The 14,390-nt window shown below is 36.7% G+C and overlaps 2 protein-coding genes across 2 annotated transcripts in view; one reads left to right on the top strand and one right to left on the bottom strand.

The window, feature by feature from the left end:
• The window catches only part of AIM2 (absent in melanoma 2), a gene marked incomplete at its 5' end in the record, with an annotated part of 30,567 nt that extends 19,934 nt beyond the window's left edge, over positions 1-10,633 (top strand). The window contains 2 exon segments of the mRNA XM_082612204.1: positions 10,345-10,405; positions 10,408-10,633. Coding sequence (XP_082468330.1) covers positions 10,345-10,405; positions 10,408-10,574 — 228 coding nt within the window. The 3' untranslated portion in view covers positions 10,575-10,633.
• A 2,108-nt stretch (positions 10,634-12,741) lies between these two features.
• The window catches only part of LOC309799843 (interferon-activable protein 203-like), a 41,556-nt gene continuing 39,907 nt past the window's right edge, over positions 12,742-14,390 (bottom strand). Inside the window, exon 10 of the mRNA XM_082613445.1 lies at positions 12,742-14,327. Within this exon, the coding sequence (XP_082469571.1) occupies positions 14,298-14,327 (30 nt within the window). The 3' untranslated portion in view covers positions 12,742-14,297. The remainder of the gene's footprint in view (positions 14,328-14,390) is intronic.

Genomic DNA, 14,390 nt, shown 5'->3' on the forward strand with positions numbered 1-14,390 from the left:
ACTACCACTAAGGTTTATATAAAAGAATTATATCTTGTCATTTGTAACTCTAAAAAATTGAAATAATTTAAATATAAAAAAAGGGATTTGATTAAATTAAATATGTGACAGTCAGACGAGAGAATACTATATAAATATTAAAACTGCTTTAGAGGAATAGTATGATAAATTGATTCAAAAATGGTAAAGGTCCCAAACAAAATATACAATGTGTTTCTTATTAGATAAATAAATATTAAGTCACACACACAATCACACTAGAGAGATATTTACCAATATCAAATATGGTTTTCTCTAGGTGATAAGATTATAGGTAATTATTTTCTTTGTGCTTTTCCAAATTAACAGAGATAGGAGATCAGGGTGTCATTTTAGGAGCAAACGCTACTTTTGAAAAGCAAGTTGCTGTCCAAATTCAAAGGGGAATAGAGAAAAACAGAGGCATATAAGGCCAAGTGTAGGACCTCCTGAGTGGAATCTCCAGTAGGACCTGGAGTGCAGGAAATGTCTATCCATTAGAGGACACTATCCATTAGAGGACCATGAAACAGACTCTATTTGAACCAATTGAGGAAAGTGTCAGCTTCACTTAGGTCTACTCCAAGATTTCTTCTCTTTGTACCACATACCTATAGCTGGATAATGTATATTTCCATTACTGATGACTGGAAGGCACCGCTTACACCTGAATCTTGTCTCCCTTTCCAGAGAAAGTAGTTGCTCTAGACAAAAGGAAGAGAGTATGTATAATCAGTTTCCAGAGTTCATGTGTCTATAAAATGATATGATACCTGCCTCACAGGGAATGACATTGCACGCTTGTGGTGAATTCTGTGGTGAGTCTCCCATATGTTGTCTGCTGCTCCTCTTTAGGAAAGGTAATCATTCTTATAGAAACCAAGACCCTCTCCAGGTATCACTCTTGCCTGAAGAGGGCTACCTCATCTTAGTGCAGGTGCATAAAGGTCTTCCTTCCTGTATCCAAATTATGACAACTCTGAAAGGTATTCCCATCTCCTGAGCTCCCTGTGGCATTTGCTGGGGTCTTTGCTGTAATGCATTGGAGCTGAAATTTCGCCTCTTCTTCTATGTCATTCCCTTGCAGGTATTAATCCTGAGAACACTCTCACATATACTGCCTGAAAACAACTGTCTATTCCAGAGTTTTCTTCTTATAGAATCCACCCTGTAACAATGTGTTAAGATGCCCAGAGCCTGACAGAGATTAGGAGCTCAGTAGGTGTTTAACCTGATGAATCTGAAGCAATTTCCCTTTTTGTTACCCAGACATACCTTTCATATTATAGCCTTGCTCTCTTTACTTGCATGCTGTGCGATAAAGAACAGAGAGCTCCAATGTAGGACATGACAAAGACAGTGAATGGAGGATGCTCTTACAAGGACTGAGGCCCCTCCACTTGCCCATCACACCTAATATGAGAGACTTCTAGTAGGGCATGTTCATGACATAATTTCTGGGAGCTGCAGAAACATCAGGAATCACTTCAGCTTGACTTCTCTCTTTCACTAGCTTTGCTTCTTTTTTCCATTTGTATTTCTTATCAATGGGTTAAAAGTAAATAAATGCACATTAATCCAGAAGAGATAAACATAGGTAGCTGAGAAAATGTAAATAGTTCCTCTCAGGAATACAAGAAAATTATCTTGAGTCAAAACTTGCGCTGAGATCACACACACCTGCAGCTGCTTCAGCATATTGTAGCAGTAGGTAAATACCTTCAGAGATACAGGTACAGGAATATAATGATACACAAAGACATTCTGCCTCTGGCATAGATGTTGTCAGACTAAATCCAGGAGAATATATTGACCAGAAATCTACTGTAAGAAATAACAATGGAAATTTTTCAGGCTAGAAGAAAGAAATGTCACACAGAAAGAAGAACTTACTGAAGTAATGAAGAACACTTTAAAAGGCAAATACATGGGTAAATATAAAGAGTATTGACAGTTTAATACCACAACAATGATGAGGACAGTGACAGTGATGATGATGATAATGATTACACTGTATGTGATTATAACATGTAAAGGTAAAATATATAATAATAATAATCATAATACTAGTACAAAAGATGGGGGGCACATAAGTTAACTTTTACTGCATAATAAACCACCCCAAAGCTGAGAGGCTTAAAAAAACAAACATTACTGTCTCTTATAATTCTGTAGATTGTCTGAGCAGTTCTTCCAATCTTGACTGGCAGATGACTTCTCATACACATACGTCTGGGACTTCATCTGAGATGCTGGGAAGACTGTGATAACTGGGGCTTCACCCCTTGTGGTGTCTCATCACCTAAATGCTAAACAAGGTTTGTTCACAGTAGGGCAGAAGGGTTCCCAGAAACAAGAGAAGGCAAGCTCCAATGTACACATGGTTTTCACATCTGTTCTTCATGTTTCCTAATGCCCCATTGGCTAAAGCAGGTCACATGCCTACACTCAGAATCAGAGGTTAAGATATGGAGTCTTCACCTCCTGATGAGTATCTGCATGATCACAATGCAAGGTGTGATAGCGTGTTTACAGCTTACCACAGCGTCAATTCATCCAATTCCCCAAAAGGTACCATTAAAAGTGTGAAAACCAAGCCACAAAGTGAGAGAACAGATACATTTCCATTTATTGACTGAGATAGTAGTGTACCCAGGGGGTTCACTTTTTGATACTTTATGTGTATATATAAAACAAAGTACTGGTATCCAGAATATAAATAACTTTCATCCACACGTTTCAAAGGTAGACACACCACCAGATAAGTAGGCAAAAAAAAAGTATTGTCGCCTTGCTAAAGATATACAAATGGTCAATAACCATATAAACATAAACAGTGCTCAACCTCAAAAGTTATCAGAGAAATGCATATTAAAATACTCTTTAAAAAATGGCAAATTTTTTTAAGTAAATAAGATTTTTTTTAAAAAAAATGTGAACTAAGTAGAATTATCAAATTGCTACACGACTTCAGAAAATAGTTGGGAACTCTTTGCTAAAATTCAATATATACTAGCCTTACTATCCAGTAATTGCATTCACAGGTGTACAGCCGAGAGAAAGATTCACACACATACACAATGTTATATATATACTTATATAATTGCATACATATGTGTATATATAAATGAAAAGACATACTTAATGTTCATAATATTTATAATGAACCTAAGTGATCATAGCAGCACTGTTCATAATGGCCCCAAATAACAATCAACAGTAGACTCTCTCTCTCATATATATGTATAAAACTATATATATATATATATATATATATATATATATATATATTATATTTATATGTATAAAACTAAAACATGAAATGTTATACAGAAATTAAAATGAACAAACTACTGCTACAAACAGTAGCAGTACAAATTTCATGGATGAAATTATACTAACGTCATTTGAAAAAAGAAAGACAAAATAATTTACACTGTAAAATTCCTTTTATATTCAAAAACAGGCAAAACTAGTCTCTGGTGTTAGAATTCAAGATAATGGCTATCTTTAAGTGTGAGTCTTAGAGGGAGCAAAAAAGGGACTTCAGGGGTGCTGACCAAGATGGTATATCATCTTGCATTTACTTTTTGATAATTTATTGAGCTTTATTCTTAATATCTGTGTACCTTCTATATTTGTGATATAATACAGTAAAAAGTAGTACATATATACACATATATACCAAAATGTATATCTATATCTATGCATATATATATTTACATGTATAAGGTATATATATATATATATATATATTTATATATTTATATATAAATGTATATTTCACCTGGTAACTTAAATTATTTGAATAAAACTAAAGTATCCTCCCTGACAATGCCTATTCACTAACCTTTCATTTCCAACCTATCACCAAATCTTAATACTTCTCAAATCTCTCTAAATTCAGTATATTTTCCTCCATTTCCATTTTATAAGCAAATCAAAGTTACTATTATCTCTTCCAGACCTATGGTAAGAGTTGTTCTCCCCAAAGTCAAACTGGCTACTCATTTTTTCCCAAATAGTATCCAGAAGTTTCACTATAAAATGAAATCTAGTAACACGCTATGGCCCCAAACCTTTTGATCAATCACATCTGATAAAAACAAAGAATTCTAATCATGTTCCACAGGGCTTACATTGTCTTCTCTCAAAGGGCATCATACCACCCTTCAGAGATTCTCTGTACTTCAGCCACACTGGTTTTCTTTCAAGCCCTCAAGAAAGTCAAACTCCTGCCACAGGCCTTTTTCACACTGTGTTTCCTCTGACTGAAGCTACTTTTCGTTCCTGTTCATTTTCAGAGTTTAGCACAAAAGTCACTTCTCAAGAGAAGCCTCAGCTGACCAACTCCCACTCTAACTCCCAGTTGTTGTTAGGTTTCTTTGACACATGCTCTGCAACAACCATCATGCTTTCAGTTGGAACTCTTATCTCAGCTTATTAATTCATTAATTTGTGGTCAAGAAAAAGATCTACCTCTCTCATTAGAATGTAAGCTCTGTAAACCTTGGATGTGTTTTAAACTCCCTGCTTTATCACCAGAACCTAAAAGAGTTCCTGTCACCTATTAGATAACTCAAGGGATGTTTACTGAATGGGTAAGTGGATGGATGGGTGGATGACATGCTGGCCCCTCACCAGTGACACCACAGTGCAGCTGTATCATCTGCCTTGGGTGCCCTAGGTCTATGGCCAAGTTATATTTCTTCATGAAAAGCTAACTTCTATCCTTGATTTTAAAAATACCATATCTCAAGATGTCCTTTTCCATTATTTGGTGGGGGGTGGGGGGGTTGTGGTAGAGGGAACAGCATTCTCTGGGTTTTTTTTTTTGTATTTAAGTATAATTTACAATGTTGTGTTAGTTTCAAGCATACAGCAAAGTGATTCAGTTTTTTTCAGATTATTTTTCCATTATAGGTTATTACAAGATATTGAGTACAGTTCCCTCTGTTCTGCTCTGCTCTGCTCTATGGCACATGAGGAGAGGTTGTGAGAAGAATCTGATACAGCATTCTGTGTGCAGACATGCCTGGTTATGCAGAAAGAACCTTCAACAAAGGATGAAAGATGAACCCTACAGGAAACAAAACAAAAACTGGTTTCCTACCAAAATAGTTAAGGGTGGCATGGAGCACAAATAAATTTGCTACATACAAAGTAGACCTAAGAATACTCCAGGATGGAATTTTTAAACAAAATAGGAACCTAACTGACTTCTTATATGGAGTACAGAGCTACCAGTCATTCATAACTTTCCAACCAGATTCTCTTACTGAAATATTGTCCCATACTGGATCATTTTTACCTAGTCAGGATAATAAAATTCTAGGATCATTACAACAGCAAAAGGAGGAAAGACTGCAGTAGGGGAAATTTGGTGCTATCCTGGACAGAGAGGAATGAATTCTTCAGTTTAGAGAAAGAACAAAAGACATTCCTAAATATCTTCAGCCTATGCTCACCAACCCTCTAGATTCCCGGCTCATCCTCAGAAAATCACAAAGCTTTGGGTTACTTGGGGCAATTACATGTAGTTACTGCCACCTTGAGGCCATCTCTAAAACCTACATCTTCTAACTTTGCTGAGCAGAGGAAAATACAATGCAAGACACAGTCAGTCCCTTCTGTAAAGTGCCTTAGAAACTAGATAACAATTTATATCAGTGTAGCATCATGTGCTTATATCATCATTTACATTCGTCATTTACATCATTTACATTTATCTCCTCAGTGTATATTCTCTACCTAGGCTTTCTAAGCCGATAGTATAGATGAAAGCCAGAATAAATCACAGTTGTCAACTCACATGTATCCTTGTAGAATGATTTCAAAAGGAAGAATGGTTGAGAAGGCTTGTTAAAATCTAAGTTTTACATCAAAATATATTCAAGGTAAGTAGCTTGGCAACTTCTATCCCAAATAAAGTAATCCAACTTTCTATTGTACCATTATACCAGCTAACCTAGATTCTAAGAAAGAAGTAAAACATGGTATAGTACAGGGAACTTTAAAGTAATTCAGTTTGTGTAAACTTGTAAGCTGATACCAAATCAATCATGGAGTTTATCTGAATGCATTTCTGCTATTAGTTACTTTAAACCATATTTTCACTGGCGAATACAGTAATAATTGACACCATGGTCATATTTTTATTCTGGATATATCAATACATTTTGAAACTACAAAATTACACAAGCCCTAAATTACTGTCATAACATTAAGAAGCAATAACTTACCATATTTCAAACCCCTGGAGGAGTTATATCCCTGTTCCCAAAGTCATCCTGTTCTTTACTTTGTTAATTGCTGATCCCAAGACTAGAGTCCCAGAATGAAGTGCTTACATCAGTGTTTGGCTTTATAAGCCTGAGAAGCAGTCTGTCATTTGTCATGGCCAGGGAACAAGACTGGCCAAGTCGGTAAGCATTTCCTCCCATAACTTGCTACCACTTGCATGTCAATAATTCCTTTTTTTTTTTCTTCTGACACACATGAGGTGATGGCTTAACCAATTTAAGAATACAGGAACATTTATTTGGGTGCATAAGAGCTTCTTTCCTTGGGCCAAAATTCTTAAGCCCCAATATGAAACTAAAAGGAAAGAAAATTCTGAATCCAAACACCACTACTCCAGTACTTTTAAATTATTTCCCTCGTCTCAATAAGTCAATATATATCAAGTAAAAAAAAATACTATGAAATTTAAGTTCTAATTCATTTTGCCCTCTTTGCTGAGTAAATCTTAGTAAATTATATATTTTAGTAATGGGACAGTCTCAAAATTAGACATTAGGGTGGAGAGTTAGTGTTTTCAACAGTAAAGTATCTCATCACCAATTTTAGTGTGAAGTAATATCTGAGAAAATCTTGAGAGTAAAAAGAGGAAATCCTGAAATAAAGCAGAATAAAGGAATTCTTGTTCTAGCAAGGATCATCAGAGAAGCCCTCCTGGAGGATGGTCTGTCTCAGACAAAATGATCAAATCGGGGATGAAAATAGCAGAAAAGGCAGAGAGGTGGGAAAGTATGCCTTGTCCACTATTGTAAGGGTCAGAGAACAATAGCTATGATGAACCAGGAACTGCATCCATTCATATACTTTCCCTGTGCCGTGCAATGCAGATGAGATTAATGGCGCCAGTTCTAGGTGTGTACAGTAGGACAAAACTGAGCTACATCACCCCTGATGTTTTCATAGAGGTTCAGTCTCCTTTCCTGCTCCAGCACTGAGTCTCATCTTTATTCTACTTAAAATGGGGAGATCATTACAGAGCCACTGATATCTTTTCTACCACCAGAATTATCCAAGGTTTATGGTATTAGTTTGGGAAAAAGAAAAAAATAAAGAAAATAAATTTGAGATGCAGATTGCAGAATGGGAGAGGAGAAAGACTATATGAGAGAAACATTCGAGTTGGAAAGAAAAGAATTCCACCTTATAATTTAACTAAATTCCCACTTGGTGCAAGTGTTCCAACTTCCCTCTCATGCCTAACCTTTCTAACCCTAGCCCTCGTCAGATATACCTTTCACCCTAAATTTTGCACATAACTGCTTGTCACTGCATTTTGGTTTTTGTTTTCTGAATTCTTAATCTATCTTATTTCCTAACCACCATAATGTTCTACTCCTGATTTTCAATTAAAATTTATTTTCCAGAAATATCCACTTGCTCTCTCCTGGCAGTTCATTCACTTCACCATGTTCTGGACCCTGGCTAGACAGTTTCCACACTTTATCTCCTAACCGACCTATAAGCATAGGCGATATTAAGAAATATTTAACAAACTGCATGATGCAAGGATTGACCAACTAGAACAAGTGTCCACTGTAAATGGCCAGTATAGTCATACAAGACAATCATCACTTCACTGACCTTATCTTCCACAAATTTCTCCCTCATTCCACTCCAGGCACACTGGCCTCCTCAGAGTTCCTCAAGCTTCCAGGAACACTCATATTTCAAAGACATTTGTAACTGTTGGGTTTTTGTCTGCCTAAAAGATCTTTTTCTAAGTGTATTTGGTTTGTACTTATCACTCTCTATTCTATACGTTTTATTCATTTTACTCATTTTATTCATGTCTCTACCCACTAGAATGTACACTCCATAATGGTAAAGATATTTTTCTATTTTGTTTCCTGTTTTATTTCCAGCATATGGAAGGGTGACTGGCACAGAGCCTGGGCTCAGTGATTATTTTTGTATAAATTAATTTACTAATTTAATCTACAGAAGAGTGCCCTGATATAGATAATTTTATTGTCTCCATCTTATAAAAAGGGAAATTGCAAATCAGAGAGACTGTATAATTTGTCCAAAAATACACAGCCAGTCAGTGGCAGAGCCTGGATTAATCTCCATCTATTTGATTACAAAAGTCATGCTCTTTCTACTGTGCCATGCTGCCTTTAAGGAGAAAATGGTTCATGGTTGGTGTCCGGTCCAACACAGATGTAGATGTGTGGATTTTGTGCCCTCTTAAGTTCCCTTCTGGCTAAAGAATTGTATTCCCCATGATGGATCTAAATTGCTCTCAACATGGCTTATATTTTTATGTTTAGATCCTGAGTTTCCAGGATATATACTAGGGCCTTAAGGAAGTGCAAAACAGAAACAACAGTGTAGAAGAGGAGGGATTGGAGCTTAGGGAGGTTGATCCACAGGCACTCACCAACAATTAAAGGTAAAAGAGAGAGAGAAAAAGGCAATTATCCCAAGTTTCTAGTTTGGAAAATTGGATGGTAAACAAAAATAAGAAAGGAGGAATTCATTTACTATAGACAGAAAAGTATGCATGGAAGAAGTTTTGATACGTCTTTAGGACTTTAGAATCTTAGGGCTGAGATATCTGAGTACCCACCTGGTTCATGGCCCAACTCATTATGTCCTTTCCCATGTAATGTGCTCCTCATTTTGATTACCTATCCTATATCCCTGGTTATGAATTTTCCTGTTTTCCTCATCATGTCATTTGTTCTGATTTAGCTTGATAACAATTTGGCTGAAATAAAGTGGCTTAAAATTTTGAGCAATGCAGACTGAAGTAGAGGGGAGAGCAAGGTGAGAAGAGTGGAGGTGAAGCTGGGGTGCTGACTCAGTAGGAGGGCTTATTCTGCTGGAGGCATCAGCATTCCATGGAACTGCATCCAAAGAGACAAGGAAAAATAGAAATTGGCTCAGGATATATCAGTAACTGGAACAATCCAATGTGGCAGGAAATGTCTATAATTTAAACCAGCGGTTCCCAACATTTTTGGCACCAGGGACCGGTTTTATGGAAGACAATTTTTCCATGGGCTTGGGTGGGAGATAGTTTCAGGATGATTCAAGCACATTATATTTATTATTCTGCAGCTGATCTGACAGGAGGCGGAACTCAGGCAGTAATGAGAGCGATGAGGAGTGGCTGTAAATACAGATGAAGCTTCACTTGCTCACCTGCCACTCACTTCCTGTTATGCAGCTGGGTTCCTAACAGGCCAGGAACTACCACCGGTCCCTAGCCCAGGGCTTGGGGACCCCTGATTTAAACCTTATGGGAGCCCCATAAAAAAATATGAGACTCAAAGAAGGCTAGGCAACTGAGGCTTATATACCATCCTGAGCTAAGCAGAAGGGGGTAGGGTTCTGGGGCTTCAAAAGGGAGGAAGAAAATTCACAGGAAGATAAGAAGAACAGATGTTTGGTAAATAGATGTTTGCCCTACCATGCAGATAAGTCTTTCTAATGTAAAAACTTACCTTTGGTAATAGCTCTCTTTCTGGTAGAGGCCCCCTATCTAAATTCTTTTAGGTAGGTTTAGGGAGATGTAAAAAGGTTTTCCTGAGTCTGCTCTTTCTTAATTGCCTTTAGCTCAAATTCCACACATCAAAGTGCTACATTTGGGGGTGACATTGTGCTCCTCCTCATTCCTAACTCTTATTTAGACTCTTCAGTAGGTTTTGCATCATTTGCTCATGTGTCTCTTGGATTTGTTGCTTTAAGCAATTGTCCTCCAACTCTGGGATTTCTTTCCTCTGCCTATTCTGACTACTGGCCCTACCAATTATTGACTCAAATGGCCATCCTAGCCTCCTAAGGGAAGGGAGCTTGGGACTGGAAAGATGGACGTAAGAGGCAATAGGATCTAAGAAATACATAACTATCTTCTCTACTTGAAGTTGCTAACATCTACTAGCTGTATATGTGCCAGATTCAACCTGTAATTTTTCCCTTATATCTCTTTCTGGAGGCTGTTGCCAGCACTTCTGATGTCTGATTGATGTAGCATTCCTTAATCAGATTACAAAAAGCTGGGTGTTGATTTTATTTTTGCAGAAAGCAGAACAGAGGAATCATATATTATATGACCTAAATGACAACACAGGAAGGATGGAAGTATTGGTGTTTGGAAAAGAGACAAAATCCAGTGTAAAGAAGGGGATAAACTTCAACTTACTTTCTTCAAGTTGTCAAAAGCTGGAGAAAAACTACAGCTGAAATCTGGAGTTCATAGTGTCATTAAGGTGAGAACTTCACGGAGGAAAGTCAACTCTCCAAAAGGATAATGTTTTGTGTTTGCTTTCAGCAAACTGGACAGGTGCTATTGAAGAGGTTATGGTGTGGAAGACCCTGATATTTAGTTCACTTACAGCTCACAGAACTTAGGAGCTTCCTTTTAGGAAGTACACATCCTAGACACACAGTTAAGAGGACATGGACTTCATAAGGCAGAGACACATGCTGTGGTACCCACACAACCCTACAGACTATTGAACACTTACTGTTCAACACTAAGTCTAATGCAGGCGGTTTGCCCAAAGTTGGACAAATTATTCTGAAAGAGGTATATAAAAGTAGACACAGACCAGGTATACCTTGAGGACACATTTCTCAAAGTCAATTCCTTGCACCTACCATAGTCCAGGGAAATTGAGTCAGGATAAACCCCTACTGCTGAGTTTTCATCTCTCCCTCATACCAGTACATCTTGCTGCCACTACTTGGTCCTCTTCACCATTTCTTAGCTTTGTTTGCACTGGCTGCTGTCTCCCTTTTTAAGAGTGGGGTGGAGACTTGAGACACTGGCATATGTGCCCGTGTTAAGTAGGAGTGTATATCTCAAGCCAGATTTAACTTCAGGAGAGTGATTCAAGAGTGAACAATGTACTGGGAGAAAGGGAAGAAGATAATTTTATGAGAAGAAAAGAAAGATGCACTTTAGGAGGACAGTGGGAGCATTGAAGGGGTAATTGATCAACTTCATCTCAGACTATATATATTTTTTCTCCATCCAGGTTATTAAGGTCAAAAATTGAAATGAAATGGATCAATTCAGATCAACTGGTCTAAACAGATTTAATTGAAGAATACCTAATACAGACAGCCTCTTCAATCAGATTGTGAGTTACCGGAGAGCAGCAGTACACAGGTTCCTTCCCAAACCCAGGTTAGCCAGAATGGGATAATTCCTGGTTAAACAATTCCAAAATCTCAACATCTTATCACAATAGAAATGTATTTCTCATTCATTGCAGCCCACAGCCAGGACAGGGCTCTGCTCTATGTAAATATTCAGGGATATTATGTTGTTCAATATCTGTTGAATGAATATAATGATTAATGGAAAATAGGCACTATACGTAGTTATACAAGTTAATATAGATGAGGAAAAATAACCAAATTCACAGGAAATCAAAGATTTATAGCATGAAAAGATTGTCAACCTCACTGATAATCTGAAAAATTAAGTTAATATAAAATTTACTTTTTTTATGTTTAAGTGTACTAGAAGACCACTGATGTTCCAAAAGAGGGCTTGGCAAAATTTTTCTGTAAAGCATCAAATAGTATATATTTTAAACTATGTGGGCCCTAGAGTTTCTGTTACAGATGCTTAACCTTGCACTGGCTACAAAAGGAGCCATAGACAATCCATAGATGAATGAGCATGTTTGTGTTCCAATAAAACTGTATGGTGGACATTGAAATTTGAATTTGCTATGATTTTCATGTGTCACATTCTTCTTTTGATTTTTCCCCAAGCATTAAAAAAATCTACATAAGAAAATTTTTTGATAAGTTAAACTTCACCAAAATGAACATGTCTTTTCAAAAGTTAGCTTTAAATCACGAAAAGGCAAGCCATAGATTGAGACATAGTACTTGCTAGTGACATAGTCACTAAAGACCCTGTACCCAGAATTTATAAAGGATTCTCAAAACTCAGTATTATGAAAACAAACAGCTGAAGTTTTAAGGTGGGCAAAAAAAAAAATACATAGGTGGCAAATAAGGACGTAAAAAGATGCTCAACCTAATTTATCTTTAGGGAAATGCAAATTAAAACTACAGCGAGATACCACTATGCACCAATTAGAATGACTAAAATTTAAAAAGATTGACCATACCAGGGGCTGATGAAGATGAGGAGGAATTAGAACTATCATACAATGGTGGCAGGAATGTTAAGTTGTACACTACTTGGCAAAAAAGTTGGATAGTTTCTTTGTTTGATTTTTTAAAATTAACATGCACCTACAGTGCTAAACTCTGAGGTGGATGCAGAGCAACTGATATTCTCACACATTGCTCAGGGGAATGAAAAATGCTACAGCCACCTTAGAAAACAGTTTGGCAATTTCTTATATATTTGAAATACATTTACCATATGAACCAACAGTCTCACCCCGAGATTTTTATTCATTGAAATGATAACACAGGTTCACACAAAAATCTGCATGGGAATATATGCAGCAGTTTTATTTGTAAATATGTCAAAGTGTCAACAATCTAATTGTTCCTCACTTGGGGAATGGATAAACAAACTTTGGTGGGTCCACACATTGAATTCTACACAGCAATAAACAGGAATAAACTGATACACACAACTACATGGATGAATCCTAAATGTACTATATTAAGTGAAAGAAGTCAGACTCAAAATGCTATATACATTTTAACTTCCATTTTAGGAAACTCTGGAAAAGGGAAAAGTTTAAGTTAAGAAACTATATCAGTGGTTGCCAGGAGCTTGGATTGGAGGAAGCGTTGACAATAAAGTGGCATGAGGGAAATTCTTGTTATGATGGAACTGTTCTAATCATTAGGAACATGATCTTACCTTCTGTCCCTTATTTTTCTTACTAGGAGAGTGAAAAGAAGAACACTATCAACCCTCTAGAGCTAATATAAGTGACACAAAATAATTGCAAAACACCAGGTACCAAATATGTGATCAAGAAATACACTGTAAGGAAACTATATTCAATATCCTGTAATAAACCATAATGGAAAAGAATACAAAAAAGAATACATTCATATGTATAGCTGAATCAGTTTGCTGTAGAGCAGAAATTAACACACACTATATATCAACTCTACTTCAATAAAATACATGTAAAAACTACATTGTAAATTTCAGTGTTAGCTATCTACTTTCTGCCATTGTACTCTAAACTAAATTAATTATTCGTCAGTGTTTGCCTAATGCAAGTCTTTGCCTGGAGCAACTTCCTCATAGGATCCACACATGTGAGAAACAGGAAGTATAGCTGCAGAGCTATTTACCTGTTAGTACCTGAATAAGTAAGTGGAACTAGTTATTTCACATCAGACAGGGCTAGAATTACTTCCAACGTATACTAGTGACTTCATGCAAATCATCAGAAGCTGCCTTATTTGGTACACAAATTACCCAATTATGGCCCCTCCAGGAGATCAATTCTGAAAAGATATCATTGTTTTGGACTAAAGAAACTCCTCCCTAGGATAGGGGTTGGCAATTGAAGCACAGACTGGATTTCAGCTGCTCTGCCTTCCTCTTGGGTTTCTTTGAGCAGGGCACAGCTTGTTCAACCTGTTCATTCTTGACCAGAGTTATATTCTGTAAAGATCACAACCAAAGTATAAATCCAAATATTGCTTGGGTCTTAAATGTCCCTATCTGATTTGCAGCCCACAGGCTATTTGCTTTTAAGCAATGAATTAGATTCCTAGGGAGGAATGGCTTTAGGAAAAATCATGTTTATTATTTTTTCCAAATTATAAAAGTTATAGATGCAAAATTAGGCATTGAGATGGTACAGAAATGTATTAAAAAAGTGAAAAGCACCCCATTCCTAAGAATTAATGGCTAGTATATATAATGCGGTATTTCAACTATATGTATACATATATACTATTTTTTCTGTACTTAGATCTTAGTTCCATAAACATCAATATTAATGACATCCAGGTTTTTAGAAGAACAGCTCTAATCAGGTTTCCATATAAGATTCAGGATTGAATGGTTATTCCTTGCTTTTCCTGGCCTTGGTGACCTTGAAGAAGAAAGAGATAAGATAAACAATGAGATGACCCTGATTATATATTTCCCCCTTCAC

The sequence above is a fragment of the Mesoplodon mirus genome (genome assembly GCF_964341445.2).
Source record: "Mesoplodon mirus genome assembly, chromosome: 3".
Classification (NCBI taxonomy): domain Eukaryota; kingdom Metazoa; phylum Chordata; class Mammalia; order Artiodactyla; family Ziphiidae; genus Mesoplodon; species Mesoplodon mirus.